Source organism: Gymnogyps californianus, chromosome 16 (assembly GCF_018139145.2).
Source record: "Gymnogyps californianus isolate 813 chromosome 16, ASM1813914v2, whole genome shotgun sequence".
NCBI lineage: Eukaryota > Metazoa > Chordata > Aves > Accipitriformes > Cathartidae > Gymnogyps > Gymnogyps californianus.
The window spans coordinates 6,292,597-6,307,757 of NC_059486.1; the positions used below are offsets into that span (position 1 = coordinate 6,292,597).

The 15,161-nt window shown below is 41.2% G+C and overlaps 1 protein-coding gene across 3 annotated transcripts in view; it reads right to left on the reverse strand.

Annotated features, from left to right (window-relative positions):
• Window positions 1-3,883: 3,883 nt before the first annotated feature.
• The window catches only part of CLTCL1 (clathrin heavy chain like 1), a 36,569-nt gene continuing 25,291 nt past the window's right edge, over window positions 3,884-15,161 (reverse strand). For 2 of the 3 annotated variants that reach the window (XM_050907020.1, XM_050907022.1), the window contains 13 exons: window positions 14,801-14,984; window positions 14,044-14,236; window positions 13,395-13,552; window positions 13,135-13,299; window positions 12,682-12,789; window positions 12,154-12,321; window positions 11,924-12,073; window positions 10,958-11,089; window positions 10,503-10,613; window positions 9,752-9,922; window positions 8,730-8,951; window positions 5,687-5,762; window positions 3,884-4,666 (listed from right to left, as the gene is read on the reverse strand). In XM_050907020.1, the coding sequence (XP_050762977.1) occupies window positions 4,551-4,666; window positions 5,687-5,762; window positions 8,730-8,951; window positions 9,752-9,922; window positions 10,503-10,613; window positions 10,958-11,089; window positions 11,924-12,073; window positions 12,154-12,321; window positions 12,682-12,789; window positions 13,135-13,299; window positions 13,395-13,552; window positions 14,044-14,236; window positions 14,801-14,984 (1,954 nt within the window). In that variant the 3' untranslated portion in view covers window positions 3,884-4,550. Of the gene's footprint in view, window positions 4,667-4,875; window positions 4,880-5,682; window positions 5,763-8,729; window positions 8,952-9,751; window positions 9,923-10,502; window positions 10,614-10,957; window positions 11,090-11,923; window positions 12,074-12,153; window positions 12,322-12,681; window positions 12,790-13,134; window positions 13,300-13,394; window positions 13,553-14,043; window positions 14,237-14,800; window positions 14,985-15,161 lie in introns of all 3 variants that reach the window. The other variant, XM_050907023.1, reaches the window with a different exon arrangement.

Here is a 15,161-nt window from a genome sequence, read left to right on the forward strand (position 1 = left end):
GCTGGCACCTTTATAGTCTATTTTAGCTTGGAAGAAAACAGATGGATTTTGCTACCTTCCTGAAAGGTCTCAAAGGCTCCAGACTGAAACATTTAGACTGAAACACATACCTATGGTAACAATTTTGCAGCATTTTATTAGTAAAACATGAGCCAGGATCTGTCATTACCTTTGGAAAGATGCCCACAGAAAATGCACAGTATTGAAAAACAAGCAAGCTGTACTAGCAACAAACTCTTTGAAGGCTGAATGCTTGCTGAAGTAGGAGATGTAGCAGAATAAAGACTCCAGATCCATTATGCTGGACTGGTGCACCTACAGGTTGCTATAGCAAGTGTTAATTCACTTGGCAAACCACAACCTAGTTACACACCAGTGTCACAAAGCACTCTGGTGTCATTAAGCATTTTCCAGCCTTATGTTCCATAACATTTTATCACAAATTCAAGATGCCCCAATTTTACTTTGTGGGAACAAATGAGATTGAAGCAGTCTTGGGGTACTCTGTAAAGCAAAAAAAGAAATACAGTCCACTTGGAACCAAGTGACAAGCCAAGTTCTACAGATGAGAAATACACCCTGTCACAAGGTGGTACGCACACTTTTAAACTGCTTGTTATGGGAACCTGGTACACACAGTGCTACTTGTTCCAAGATTTGCAAGATTGCTAGCCTCAATTTTTTTCAGTACAGATTGGATCTGCTGTCATGCTGGTTTAATCACACTAAGTTTCTCAGTGGCCAAGTTCTAGCCTGCCAATTAAAATATCACACACTGAAGCATAAACATTAACTATACAGCAGTTGAACAGTCAGCTTTGCCCAAGTATATTATATGTGCCCAAGTACAAAAGTTATCCATGCTCATCTAAGTGGGCGTAAGACAACAAAGGATTTGCCAGTTTTTGAGTTCAAAAACCAGAAGAAATCTTTTATGCGTCTGAGTAACTGTTGCTGGTTTTGCTAGGGAAAAGAAGTTGTTCCTTTTTTCATGCAGCCTGATTAAGGGATCCATGTCATGCTGTAACTGCCAGCTCTCAGCACTGCAGTTGCTAAAAAAAGCAGCTATTAAATCAAAATTAAGTTTTGGACCTTACAGTTACTACTGTCTTTCCTGTAGCATTCCCATAATTTGTACAAACTTGAATAGGCTCCATCTGCCTATAATTTTTATTTTTTAAGGAGCAAAATTACTTAGGAGCATTTTCTTCTGCTACTCTACCGTTTAATTATAGAGCCCTAAAAAGGGGGGGGGGGAGTAGAAGTCTTGTAAAATACCACAACATTATGTAGCCAGTAGGAAACAGAACTTACCCCAGCCATGCATTCCTCCTGAGTTTATGGGGCTGGCTCATCTGGCCCAACAGAGCAGACAGCAGCAGCCTCCACCAGAATTCTGCTTCTAGCAGCAGCTTTGTTAGACATTCTTCCTCCCCTTTCACTTGGTGCTTGTACCAAAAGCAAGCAGTAACCTTTAAAGATGCAAGGGAGCAAAGGATAGTGTAAGGAGCTCAAGTGCTAGCACAGGGTGAGCAGCTGAACGCAGGTCAGAATTTTATGCCAAGAGGAGCACATGTCCTTGCAGTCATTTGTGGAGAGATCAGTTTTCACCTAGCTCACAAGACATGAAAGCAGCTGGACAGCAATGCTTGTGAATTGCTTGTCATCTCTGATGCCAGATCTGTAGTTGCCCAAAGTTTGCCAGACTGGGGAAAATTCCCCTAAGGTCTGACAACAGCAAGAGCTATTACAGAAGGAAATCCATACTCAGTTTCTCACAGGAAAAGCATGACTCAGTAAAAGCCTGTATGTAGGTTCAAGCAAGTTACTATTTGACAGGATCATAAGCCCAGAAGTTAGTCTCCAGATGCTGCACTCTGCAGCATGTTCTGCATGAACAGATCATTCTACACAATAGCACTAGTCCCATCTCACTTAAGGGGTGGGAATTAGTGAGAAGCTGTTTTAAAGGAGGTTTTCTACAAAATAATCTTATCCAAGTTTTCAAAAACTTGGATGGACACTACAACTTCATGAACTGGATTAAATCCTCCACTTAACCCACTAAAAAAGGGGTTATTTCCTGCTGAGAATGACTTCACTGTTAAAGAAACAGTGAAGTACTCTGGTATGCAAGAGTTTGTTCCACATTTTAGGTACAGCTGCACTGTAATGGCAGGGAATATACGTTTTTGGATGCATTTTAGAATGCAAGATCACAAAATTTATAAAAGCCATTATACTCGGCAAGAGCTTAAGATAGCAGGAGAGCAACTAAAGCAAGACTATTCATCAGAGCTGGCAGCTTTGCTTTCCTTGAGAACTCAGTCATTCTTGTAATTAGATTTCTAGACTGAAGCTATTAAGGATCCCCAGACTAGCTGAATTCTCTACAGGTCATGAGCTGTTCTAGTATTTAATCTAGCAGTTTACTGTATTCCACCATCAGCTTGTACTTGTTGCTATGAAGTCACAGTAAATTTTTAAGTTGAGAGGAAGGAAACTCCTACAGTCCTACTAATCCTAGAGCTGGTCTTCAGTTCCAGCTGACTTACACAAATTCCTTTCAACCCACAAGGAACCGGTTACAAAATATAAGTACCATTTGTCTAGAAAATAGCATGCTACCTGGCTAATTCCTGCTAGGAATAAGTCTGGACAGAGTGCAGATTTGCTTGAACTCATTAGCTGCTCAGTATTTCAAGCTGAGCTGTTGAGTGCTGATCAGTACAAAACTGAGGTTAGTATGTTACATCAACACTTGGAGCACTCTGGCCTGTATCAGGAAGGTGGACACCGCATCTCCTTGCCATTGCTATCGCAGTGCAGTGACCAGGGGAGACAATATTACTAGTTAGGACTGTACTAAAGCATAGTCTGCTGCTACTGATTTCACAACCCTGGCAGTCGCTACTGGTTGGCATTTAAAGATGTTTTGCCCTGTTCAAGCAGAATTCAAGATGAAAAGGTGTAGCTTACCACTACTGCTGCTGTATTAATGTATTTTAGTGGTGAAGACACTAACTACAGCATCTCCCTCAGCACAGGACTGAAGCTTTTCCAGTCCTGTGAATGAAGTCATGTAAGCATGTGACTGCCTCCTGCACCATGACCTCCGCACATGACAAAGTGTGCTGATGCATCCAGTGAAGAGACCACAACTCCCTTTAAGTTAACTGCCAAGCCATCCAGGTTAAGTGCTTTGGCACAAGTTTCCCTTTTCCTGCCTGGCATCCTCAGTTGTCAGATTAAGAAACCTGATGCTATTAGTGGTAGTGTATTACTACTAACCAGTCCCCACCCCCAAGATATTAAGACTAGAACCACACAGTGGATACTGCAGTTTTACATTTATAGTTGGACTTTTATAATATTCAAGATTAGCACAAGATTCATAACCATAAATTATACATTGTTATCTAAGTACATAAAACGTTAATGATACATGTATTTGAAGTGGCACAAAGTAATAATACATCCCTGTTGGCATTCTCAAAGAAAGAGGTGGGTGATGGACACGCTGTCGATACTACTGCAGCATAGCAGAACTGAGTCACTGCACCCTGTTAATTCAGGTGGTGCTGACTCTGCCCACCAGACAGGGTCAGAACATGGTGTGGCAGGAAGCCAATGCCAGAATCAGTTAAAGGTGCAAATAAAAAAGTCAGGATTATGGCCCTCCCTACTGCCTCAGTATTTTAGCAGTGTCCCCCGCTCCCCAGCCCTGACACTGTGCTCTTGCATCTCTAGTACTTCGGCAGCCCATGCACACTCCTATGTTCGCTTGCCACACATAGCTGAGGTTTCCTTTAGTACCATTTAACGTCAATAAGTAACATGCTCTCTTCTTGTTAAACAAAAAGGATCTGGGAAGTGTTTGCTCTCTGGCATGAGAAGATTTATTTTCTTCAAGTCTCAGATCTACTCCAGAAAATATAGAACAGACTCCAACAGCATTCAACCCCAACAGCATTATTGTCCAGAAAAGGAAGCTTTCCCAATATTCCTCTAAACATTCAGAGCACAAATATTAGAAAGCCCATTTTCTTTTGTACGTAAGACTGCAAATAAAATGGGGTAGTCAGATGTACACAAGCTTTCAACAATTCATTATTAACGAGATGCTTCACTGAATTGTTAACAACCCTGCTACTTCAGTAGCTTCAGCTAAAGCTTTAACAACTTGGTGCCAGGCAATTTCCCAGCTGCCTTCAATGGGCTTTGCAAAAGAAAGAAAAATATGCTCTCTTCCCCCTGGCCTCAAGCAGTTATTGCTATATGAGTTAGTGAAATAGTGCCTTAACTTCAGACAAGAGTCTCACAATGTCATTAACAAAAGCTGCCTTTCAGAGGTTGAAATGTAACCGGACAACAATCAATAAATAACAGTAACAGGCATCCCGTTGAAGTCTCCTCACTGAGCTGGGCAGCAAGTGTGTTCAGCCAACAGAAGGTCATCTGTGCCTTTAGGACCATTGTACACTTCTTGGAGAAGTTAAAGGGACGGGAAGGAAGAGAACAGAGACAGTGAAGGTCTGTCAGAGAGCTAGTTACATATTGAAACCATAAACAGGCGGCTGGGTGAATCCTGGTGCTGTGTATCCATATGGGAAGTTTGCCTGGGGAGGTACTGCACTGGGGCCTGCTGTTAACATCAACTGCTGGCCTAGAAAAGCATGAGAAAAAAAGAAAGTTAGTTTAAGAACCCAAGCTTCCCTAATGCTAGCTGTACTATGGACAGGATTATGAGGCTTTAGCTAAAAATCAGCCACTATGCAAGCATACACTAGCAAGTGACACTATTACTCAACATGCACCACAGAGTGGGCACTGAGGCCATCTGCTCTTGCTACCAGAAGACTACAAAAGCAAGGCAGGACTCGGATGGAAGATGAGTATCAGTTGATCTTGAGGGCATCATAAACACGGCTTGTTTTGAAGAGACCATACTGAAAGCCAAACAAACTGATACTGTTTAACTCATGCATGGTCAGAACTGAAAAGTAAAGCAATTCAAGCAAATAGTTAGGTCTGTTAGGTCTCAGTCTGGAGAGTGCTGCAGAAGGCCTGAACATACCTTGACAAATTTGTCTTCATCACTAGGAGCACACATGCCTCATGCATATGTTAAATTCAGGTTAACATTTACATCAGACAGTGAACCAGTCACATCCTTCCCTTACCAGCCACTTCTAGGTGCTTGTTAGCAGAATGGCTCTTCAGAAGGGCTTCTAAAATAGCAGCACACTTGAGGACAGCCATGTTTTTTTGGCTGCACGCATCTTAAAATGGGTGAGCTAGAAAGCCAGTCTGCCTTTCTACTTGGAAGAGCAGAAAGCAGACACATTCCTCTTAGACAGGAATAACAGGAGGAATCTGCATGCTCTGTAAGTTATTCCTGGGGTTGTGCACACCTTGGTATCCCCTGTCCTGTTACTATACTGAAAGACTATTCTTAAGCTAGAGTTCTGAGCCATGTAAGAGGAGCAATACTTTGGCTGAAGAGTAGAAGTACTGTAAAAGTGAGATGTCACTTCAACTTAGGCAGTTCATCTAGCAGAGACAACCATTTTACTATCTAGTTGAAACCAGTTTACTTTGACTGGAGGTAGTCTTTAAGTTACTCTCCACAAAGAGAGACCAGAGTGACAATAGGTAATCAATTAAAACCAAGTCTTTCACCTACCAAATACTATTGGAGTGGGTTCAGTTACTTGTTCCTCTTCTTTTCTTAGGCTTTCAGAAGCATCAAGTTTATCCACCTACATTGAAGTGAACAGGAAATGTATGAAGGCCTTGTCTAGAAATTGCACTATTGTGTGAGGCTTCTCATGCCTGGCACCTTAGCTATCAAGTGTTCCTTTTATTAGTCCAAGTTGGAGACTACAAAAGTCTGCATGTTCCCAGCAAGCTATGCTGTAAACCTGCCCTCCCAATTGCTTTAGGTTTATTGCAATAAACAATAGCTGTCAAATGCAGCTGAGATCATTACCTTCAAGTGAAGCACTTTTTGGGGCCCTATTCTAATCATTGTTAACTCTGACCCAGAAGACAAGCCCATCAGATTGTAGTTCCAAGCATCTTCTCAAATGGGCCTAATCTACACTTATCTATTAACCTGCAACCCCTCTCCCCTTCAATGAGAACACCCAGATATTTGCAGATATTCCAGACTCATGAAGTTTGATCTTATCTAGGACTACAGCCTAACCTGGGCTGCAGAGTACTGGTTTAACCATATTAGTATTCACACAGACTCCTTCTAGAGGAAACTCTAGAACCATTATGGAAAGTGGTCTAATAGTATCAGCTTTATACAGATCCCAGTGTTGTGCCAAGTAAAGCTCTGTTCATGCTAAACACATTTGTGAAAGTGCTACAGTAATGCAGGAGCCCCGAACACAACTTTGAATTGGGGGTGGGGGGAGTAATCTGAGAAGGCAACAGTACCTTCCTTCTCTCGGGTTTAACAAGTTATATCTTCACAAGAGAACCATTGAGACTGAAGACTGCAAGGCATAAAAATCACACAGCTTCATTCAGATACAGGCAGTACTAACATAGCCCAATGCTGTATTTCAGCTGCTCCTCATCCTACTTTCCCACTGCAAGAATCATATCTGGTCTGAGAAGTGCTGTAAGAGGAGTGTATTCTACTTTAGAGATGTTATCTAGACCTGGTATTTAACAGTTTCCAGGACTTTTTGAAGTTTGCAACTCAGTAACTCGAGTGGCAGTAGGTCTTTAACTGATTCATTTATAGCTATCAGCCTAACAGCTCTGCAGGATAACACTAAATATTGTGTTACAAATGCTCTCCATATTACTATGGATCAAAGCAATTGAGAGCTACCAGTTTCAAACTAGTTGTATTGCTCTACTTATGACCTAGGATTCCCACTCTCTTGGATTAGACTTTCCTCTTTGCTGCCCCTAAAGCATTAAGGACCTTTCAACAGAGGTGCAGTTACTCCCTCTGTGGGAGAAACAGCAAGCATGCTGAGAGCAGACATCCTGAAGAAGGGACAAGAGCAGCTCTCCAGGAAAGCCTAAACATCTGTCTGCTTTACTGCCTAGAAGTGAAGTTGTTCAAAAGGTTTCCAAATGAGTGTCATCATACTTTGTGTGCCTGGCCCCTTCTGGGACATAGGCTATTCTATGCTTTAACACCTTTTTATGCATAAAAGATAGATAAGTTCTAGAAGATGTACACATCCTGCTGATAAACTAGTCTATTCTTTTGTACATTTGAAGTTAGTTACATGACAGTTTTAGACATACCACATTTATAAAGCCCATTCTCTAATTCCATGTTTTGCAGTTAATTCAGACTAAATTAGTTCCACTGTAAACCACTTCCACCATGCAGATTTTCCTTCTGGCAAGTTATCCCACATTTAGTACACATGATTACTTGTAAATCCAACCAGCAGTTTAAAAAACATGATTTTTAGACCTAAACTTCACATGGAAAAGTTTAGGTGAACTTGTGTGGCAAGCTTCTCCTCAGTGGAATATTAGGAGGCGGCGCCTAAGATCTGTGCAAGTACTTTCATCATACTAACAGGCAAGAAGTTTACAGAAGCTTTAAGCTATTCAAACTCACCATGCCTGAAAGATTGCACACTTTAGTAATTTACAGCATAACAGGCAATTTGCACTGAGAACACATCCTGTTACATGGCAACTGCTTTTGTTTACTCATGAACAACATCCTCCCTGTCACAAGATATCTGTAATATAGTGAACAGGAGCCCAAACACTCAAGTCCTCCTCAATCACTTGCTTCCGTTTCCCATGAAAAGGAACAGACTCTGGTTGGATTTTCAAGTTGCTTGTGAATAGTTATCCTTTTAGCATTAGAAAGTGAACAGGAAATGAGTTAGAGCTAAATTACACTGCTCTTCTGGCAGAAGCTACAGCTAGATTCCTGTAAAAGAAACCTAGGATATTGAGGGACACAAATGAACACAAAGAGTTTGAAATCAGAGTGTCACCTTATAGAACAGCCCATCAACCTGCAAGAAAATTCAGAGGGGAATACTTAACATGACTTGATTAGAAGCAGCCTGAAGCAGTCACTTTTAGATTACTCATTTTAATGAAGTTCTTTACTGTGATGTCCTATGCAACCCTAGAGGCTTTTAAGGAAGGATCTTAGCTTAGTATCTTCGAGCTGTTTCAGACAAGCATTTCAGGACCACACATGATCAGAATCTCTCCTCTCTCAACTAAGGACTAGCTATTGGTATCAGTATTGTACAGCCAGACTACACATCTAAAGTTCTGTTCTCCATTTAAAAAAATCATCTTCAGCAGTCTACTCCTATGGCTGATGTAGGAATAGTGTGTACTATTAGTTACTCAAAAGCTATATTCTCTGTAACAAGAAAACAGAGTACTTTCATAATTACGTGAAGTAAAGAGCGATACAGGTTGTCCTCACCAAGTTTTCAGCTTCATCAACGATGGAGCTGCTCTGAAAAGCACACAATTGCTTATGTCCACTGTTAAAAGCAAAAGTTTAACTAGACCTCTTTCATGTCCCAAGGCATCTATTTATAAATTTTGCTAGCTAGCCTGAAGTGATTAAACCCACAGAACTTCCCAGAAGACTTAGTCTATGAGGAACAACAATATTCCAATTGCATGCAAAGAGCTCTGGTTTGCATAATGCTAATCATTCAGCAGACTAGAAGTCTTAACTTTTTAGCCTATGCAATACTCACTTTGGTAAGGTACTCTCTCATCACTTGGATGAAATAAGGCATTGCAAAGTCCATGATGTTATGCCTCCATGCCAACTCAAGGACTACATCTGGGTGCAGCAAGTCATAACATGTGAAAAGGCAGGCTGCAAAGCACTCCTGCTTGCCTTCTTCCAGGAACCACTGAAGCAGCTTCTCAGCTAGCTCTGCATCTTTGGACTCTGCAGCATACTGCATAGCATCCTACAGAAAAGAACAACAGTTAAGCCTGACCCTTGCCTGTCAGCATCTTGCTCTACACCTTATATGCATGTTACTGCTAGCTAGATAAGCCAGGTATTTGACATACTATGAAGTTAGTCTAACAACACCAGGAATGTTCTGTAGGAGCCAAGCTACAGTACATACACTCAGCTAAGTCCTCTTATTTTGAGGCAATCCAGATACTTGTATTAACATTATCTAACAGGCTTTCCTTAAGTACTTGAAGTGACCTGATGAGATTTTGCTTAGTTTTGTAGCAGAGAAGATAAACAATCTTTCTGGTATCCCACCTACCTCACCATTAGATATTAAGGATTACCCAGAGCAGAAGAGATTTTGCATCAACTGCGTGCTATGTGGCAAGACAGAAGACTATTTGCCAGCTCTCCTACAGAGTAGGCAAAAACTGGCCCATGTGAACTCACTACAGGCTTGAAGACTATACCATTGTAATCATGTTTCACCTGTACCCTTACAAGGGCATGAGTCTTCAGTTCTATGGAGGATGTTCCATACTGATACAGAAAACTGTACAGATGCCATTGATTGATATAGATAGATCTCCAAGTACAGGCTAACATGATGAAATTAGATTTAAGATATGCATTTGAAATCACAAACACTTCTGCTCTAAGAATCTTTCCTTAAACTTGAAGTGAAGGGCTAAGACTAATTAGACCTCCAGATCTGAAACTAACAAAACACATTCAGTATCCAGGAGATCTATGCTTCACAGCTCAGACTTTTTTCAGTCAGGGAGACAGGCTCCATTAACTCACCTTATACAGACGGTCTTTCTTGCATAGCTCCACACTCTGTTTCCAGCGGTTGTTACCCTTATACAAGTATGCTGCAATACGCCTAAATTCAATTAGTTCATGCTTTTCCAGACGCTGAGCCAACGTTATGTTATCAAAGTTGTCATAGGCATCAATGGAAGCTCTCAAACCCTGTGGGAGAGAATTGTTACACATGCTTCCAGATGGTAGTAGGCAAGAACTACAGTAGAGAAGCATCTAAGCATGGTGCACAAGTGTTTAGGTTCTGCCAGCTGAAAGTTGATACTATGGCTACAGCTTGTTTACTCTGTGTATTTCATGCATCTCTCCAAAAGATGATTTTTAACAAAGCAAGATGCTAACTTGGTCATACTGACTTCACTGACAGAACAGAAAAGCTAGTTACCTTTAGAAGACAAAGCACGTCTTCCAAATAGCAGCCAGCGGGGCCAGAAGCAAATCTGCTTACAGAAGTGCTGCCCAGTAGAGTACACACCTGATATTGACCTTTGTGAAGACTGTTCTGAGAAAAACAACTGTGGCATCTGCTTTGAGACACTGTGATGATTTGCAAACAAGACTCCTGCCCACAAAGGGCCTGATTCCACCCCCACTACCATTGCATTGCAGAAGTTATCTTCTACTCAAGGGAATTACTCTGTGTCAGCTAGGAAACAACCAAACTATGGCCTCTTTGTTGGAGAAAAAGGAGCATCCCTCAAGGCCTAGCAATCTATTTTGTGGGTCTCACCTGGTAATCTTCCTCCTCTGTTAAAAGGTTGTTTAGAGCTTCATTAACCCCTTTGTTGTTGTGGTTCTGGACTGAACGCAGATAAGGCTTTACTAGAAGTAGCTGATTAACCTGGAATTAAGATGTTTCCAATACGAGATTAAGTATACCAATTCTGACAGTTCATACTTCTGAAACAGGTTCCCACTTGTTATTACAAGAGTTTGTGCTTACTGTCAGGACCCTTCAGACAAAGCACCTTGTACTGCCAGAAGTAAAATAAAACAGCCTCCTAGGCCAGTTATGCTAACTCTTCCAGTGGTTCCCATATCAAGCCAGGACTGGGCTGCTTCTCAGTCCTTTATACTGGAGGCAAAGCTACCTGACAGATGTCAACCCTTTTTTCCAGCCAGAGACTGGAGTGTCTTAACTTGAGCAAGAGGATTTCTTGTTCATCTACCATCTCCCAAACTCACCTTTGAGAAAAAATTGACTGTCCTGGTGTGATCCAGTCGTGGAGATAATACAAGCAGGAGATCATTGATCAGCAGAGGTTTGTAGTCTAAGTAGAATTGCAAGGCTTTGTAGTACAGCTCCACATTGGCCACCTGCATGGTTAGACACTAGTTAGTACTTCAAACACAAGTAAGTCTAAGGTGCTTAGTTTGAACCACTTAACTCAGCACAAAGTTTATCTGACTCTTAAATAAAAGCTTAAGTTTTCCTTCTAGAGGCCAGAAGCGTTACACTTACATGCAGAATTCTCATTCAATCTTCTAACTGCTTCTGGTGCCATCTGCTTCCAGATAGTGAAGTCACAAGCTATGAGGGGTAGTACAAACCAATTCTAACCCACCCACAGTTAAGAGATCCTGGCACAGGTAGCCCACTAGTTAATCTGACCATTTGTTGAACTCCTGAAGCCAGTAAAGGCTGTAGCCTTAACAGTCTTTAAGTTGTTGCCTTGAAGCCCGTAAGACCAATAAGAATGCATTCAGTCTCAAATCTTGTCTAAACTATTCATCAATTCACTCTTCTCTGCTGTATTCATGGGACTGCCCACCCCAATTCTCACACTGGAACAGCTAGAAACATTTGCAGAGATCTTTCAAGAACAGTTACAGCCTCAGACTAAGACAGCAGTCAGCTCAAAGGTATTAAGGAGGTTACACCTCTTGTTTGTGACCTATGATCCTGAGCAGTCTCTGAAAACATTCTGTGCTAGCTGCTGCCACTCAATAGAATGTGCAGCACAGCAGAAAACAAAGGGTATAAGATTAGATTAAATTCTTCTGCTAAACTGATTGGAAGTTGTTTTAAGTACAGCAGGAAAACGGAGTAGTAGCTTAAGCAAACTCATTTTCTAAACAGCAATTCTGTTGTGCATTTTTGCCTCTGTTCTGAGAGAAACTTTCAGCACTTCATTCAGTTTAGTTACTTACCTTGGCAATTATATCTTTAAACTGCCCTTCTTTCCAGGCATCAGTGGGATGATTCATCATAGTAATTATTGCATTGTCATACTCCTCATACTTGTCATAGAGGAATACAAGTTCTGCCCAGAGATGAGCCTGTTCTGCAGCTCTGAGCACCTGATAAAACAAAAATCAGTCAGTTTGATTCACTGACAGCTTCCCACCTTCACTTGCAGTGTAGCTACCTTACTGCATACCTTTGGAATATTAACTCTAGACCAGAAGAGCTCCAGATGTTCCCTCATTTTCTGAGGCTTGAATTTGGAGTATAAGATGGCAAGTTCAGTAAACATTCCCATGTGAGCACGCTCTAGGCCCAAAGCAGCTTCCAAAAGGGCAATCAGTTCTTCAAAGTAGCCACGATCCTGGATGTTAGGAAAATAAGGATTAATTGCAAATTCGTGACCAACTGGCACTTAAAGCTTGCCAAAATGCATATTTACTTAAATTCAACATGCTTTGCTTTTCTCTCTAAATGAGAGTGCTTAGACTTGTAAGACATGATTCTAATGAAGCAACAGAATTGTAAAAGAAAGCACAGTGAAAACTATCACTCTTCCATTTACTACAGAAAAAAAATGCATGCAGCTATTCAGAAATGGAGATGGAGGAAGAATGAATTTAAAGATCAGCCCCACAGGGTATCGGGTTTTATCTGTGACCACTTTACTAGCAGATACAAGTATGCTGTCTAAAGTCTTCTAGGATATTAACAGTGATCTAACCTGGTAGTAACTGATCAGCTCTTCAAGTTCATCGGCATGGATGACTATGTGTAAGCCACAGATCTGTGCCAAGCGGAATTCTTTTCCATCCACACAGGCGAAGCATACCTGTAATAAGAGTCAGCAAACAGTCAGTTAACAGGAGACTACTGCAACACTTAATCTCCTTAAAGAGAAAGTTAAGTAGCAAAGCTTTACCAAATTTGAGGCTTACGTACAGTTCCAAATAGGTATTTCCATAATGCTTGTTCTAGAATTAAAATCTCTGCCATTTGTTTTATACTGTTTTGAAATTAAACTTTATCATCTTGGGCAAGAGGACAGCTTATAAAGCTACAGACATACTCTGCAGCCAGAAACAGTTAGCAAGCTACTATCAGAGCTAAAGCACCATGCTCAGAAGCAATAGTAGAGCACATTCTGCAGACTATTAAAAATACAAATTTAAGTTACCTCCTTCCAAGTCCTTGTGCTGTTGGCTTTGCGGCCACTGTCCACTGCTGCCTGATATTCTCCAAGGTGCACCAAGGTAGACGCCAGGCGAGCAAAGTTAGATACGTTGTTATAGAGTAGTTTTGCTGCTTCATACATCCCCTCTTCATAACAGCGATCACCAACCTGGATTAGGAGTCCAAGGTAAACAAGGGTAACAGCAAGAATCAGGAGTCAGCTAAGCAGCAAGTCACACATGGGAACTGTGGATCAAGACATACCTGTTGTATATGGGCATTATTAGGGCCACTAATAAACTCCTCCAGTTCTGACAGACGATTAGTTTTTGCCAAAGCAAAAATAAGTTCCGTCTCTACATAAGACTCTCTAGCCTTCTTCCTGGCCATCTGTAAGAACTTGACTAGGTCCTCCCAGTTATCTTGGAGAGAAGAGATATTTAAGATCCTGTTTAGTCATTCTGTATTGCTCACCTTCCCCACCTTAGGAACAGTTTTCACTAGTAGTCTCAGGGATCTCCTCCACCATGATACTAAGCCATTTGAATTAAGGAATTCCCTGCTAGACACCAAGTCACCTTCACATAAGGTTGAACTTCTTGTAACTATTCTACAATCCTGTTGGCAAGCAATTCTGCCACATACAGCTAAACAAACACATTATACTTGGCTATATTTTAGATTATAACAATCCAAATTATCTCCACAGGAAGGTCTATCTTTGGTGTAGTAACACAGACAAGCTTGTTGACAGGAATCTCACTAAACACTGGCTCATCCATTCCATGTACTGACAGCTCCCATTTCCTCTGAAACAGAATTCATAAGTCTCAAGAATCCCTGCTGCTCAATGTAGATGCAATAACCTAGCTCATATCCAAACAATCTTAAGTTTGAGGATGCTTTGCCTTACCATTTCTATTAGCTGCTTGAACAACTTCCATGTAGGCAGATGGATCATCTGCCTTTATATAGGAGTCAATGGCTTCTTTCACCAAGTCCTTCTGGAGCTGTGCTCTGGCTAGCTGGCTCCATACTGCTGGTTCGTTACATCTCTCTGCAAATTCATAAGCACGGTCTAAGTTGCCAATGTGCTCAATCAGCACCTGTTTGAAATTGAAGTTGCAAGTTAAAAACCAAAGCTTTATAGCATTGTCCTTTCTAACAGAACTCTTCCTTCAAGTGTATACACTGTGTAAGCAATACGAAGCTAACTGCTTTTAGAACAGCCATTTTTGTCCAATGAAGCAGAAGCAGCAAGAGTAAGACTCTTGTTGCTACTGTTTCTCCTCTGCCTTACAGAAGTCTGTAAGGCCAGCCTAAAGACAATGCCTAGTAGCATTTGCTTCTCCTGCACTTTCAAATATGAGTCTCCAAGGTGGCCACTCTGAATCAAATGCAGCATATACACCCCAAGCACATAGTGTAACACCCCAACATTTTTTGATTACTTTGACCAGATCAGCCTCTGAAGTCATTATTTTGACTTTGTTTTGCTACTCTTTGCACATAATCCCACTTCTCCCTGCAACCTGCTATCATATGGGAACTGTACTCTTAAGTCGCAATGATTTAACTGACAATCACTCCTCGAGAATCAATATAACAGTACACTTCCCATTCTCTCTATTACTAGCATTCTATACCTTCATGCAGGAACCACACCTCACCTGAATTGCTGAAGTATTAACATCAAATTTTCTGAATATAGCAAAGGCTTCTTCATATAGCTCATTACTGATAGCAATGTTTGCAATATCTGGGGCATCATAGTTATCCAGCCGATTGATGTATTCCATCACACGAGTGCGGTCAGCCTTAATGGCAGTCAGGATCAGCAGATTCTGGAGATTCCTTTGGTTAACAGAAGGCATAAGCTATAAACAGTGCATGGTAACACCTGCTTAAGTGACATGTATTGTACATGCAAAAAAATAAACCCGCTTGTGTCACTAGCAACAACCTTTCATCCCCAGATTGAGAAACACTGATACTTGCCTTCAAAAAGAAATTGCTTACCAATATCAGTGT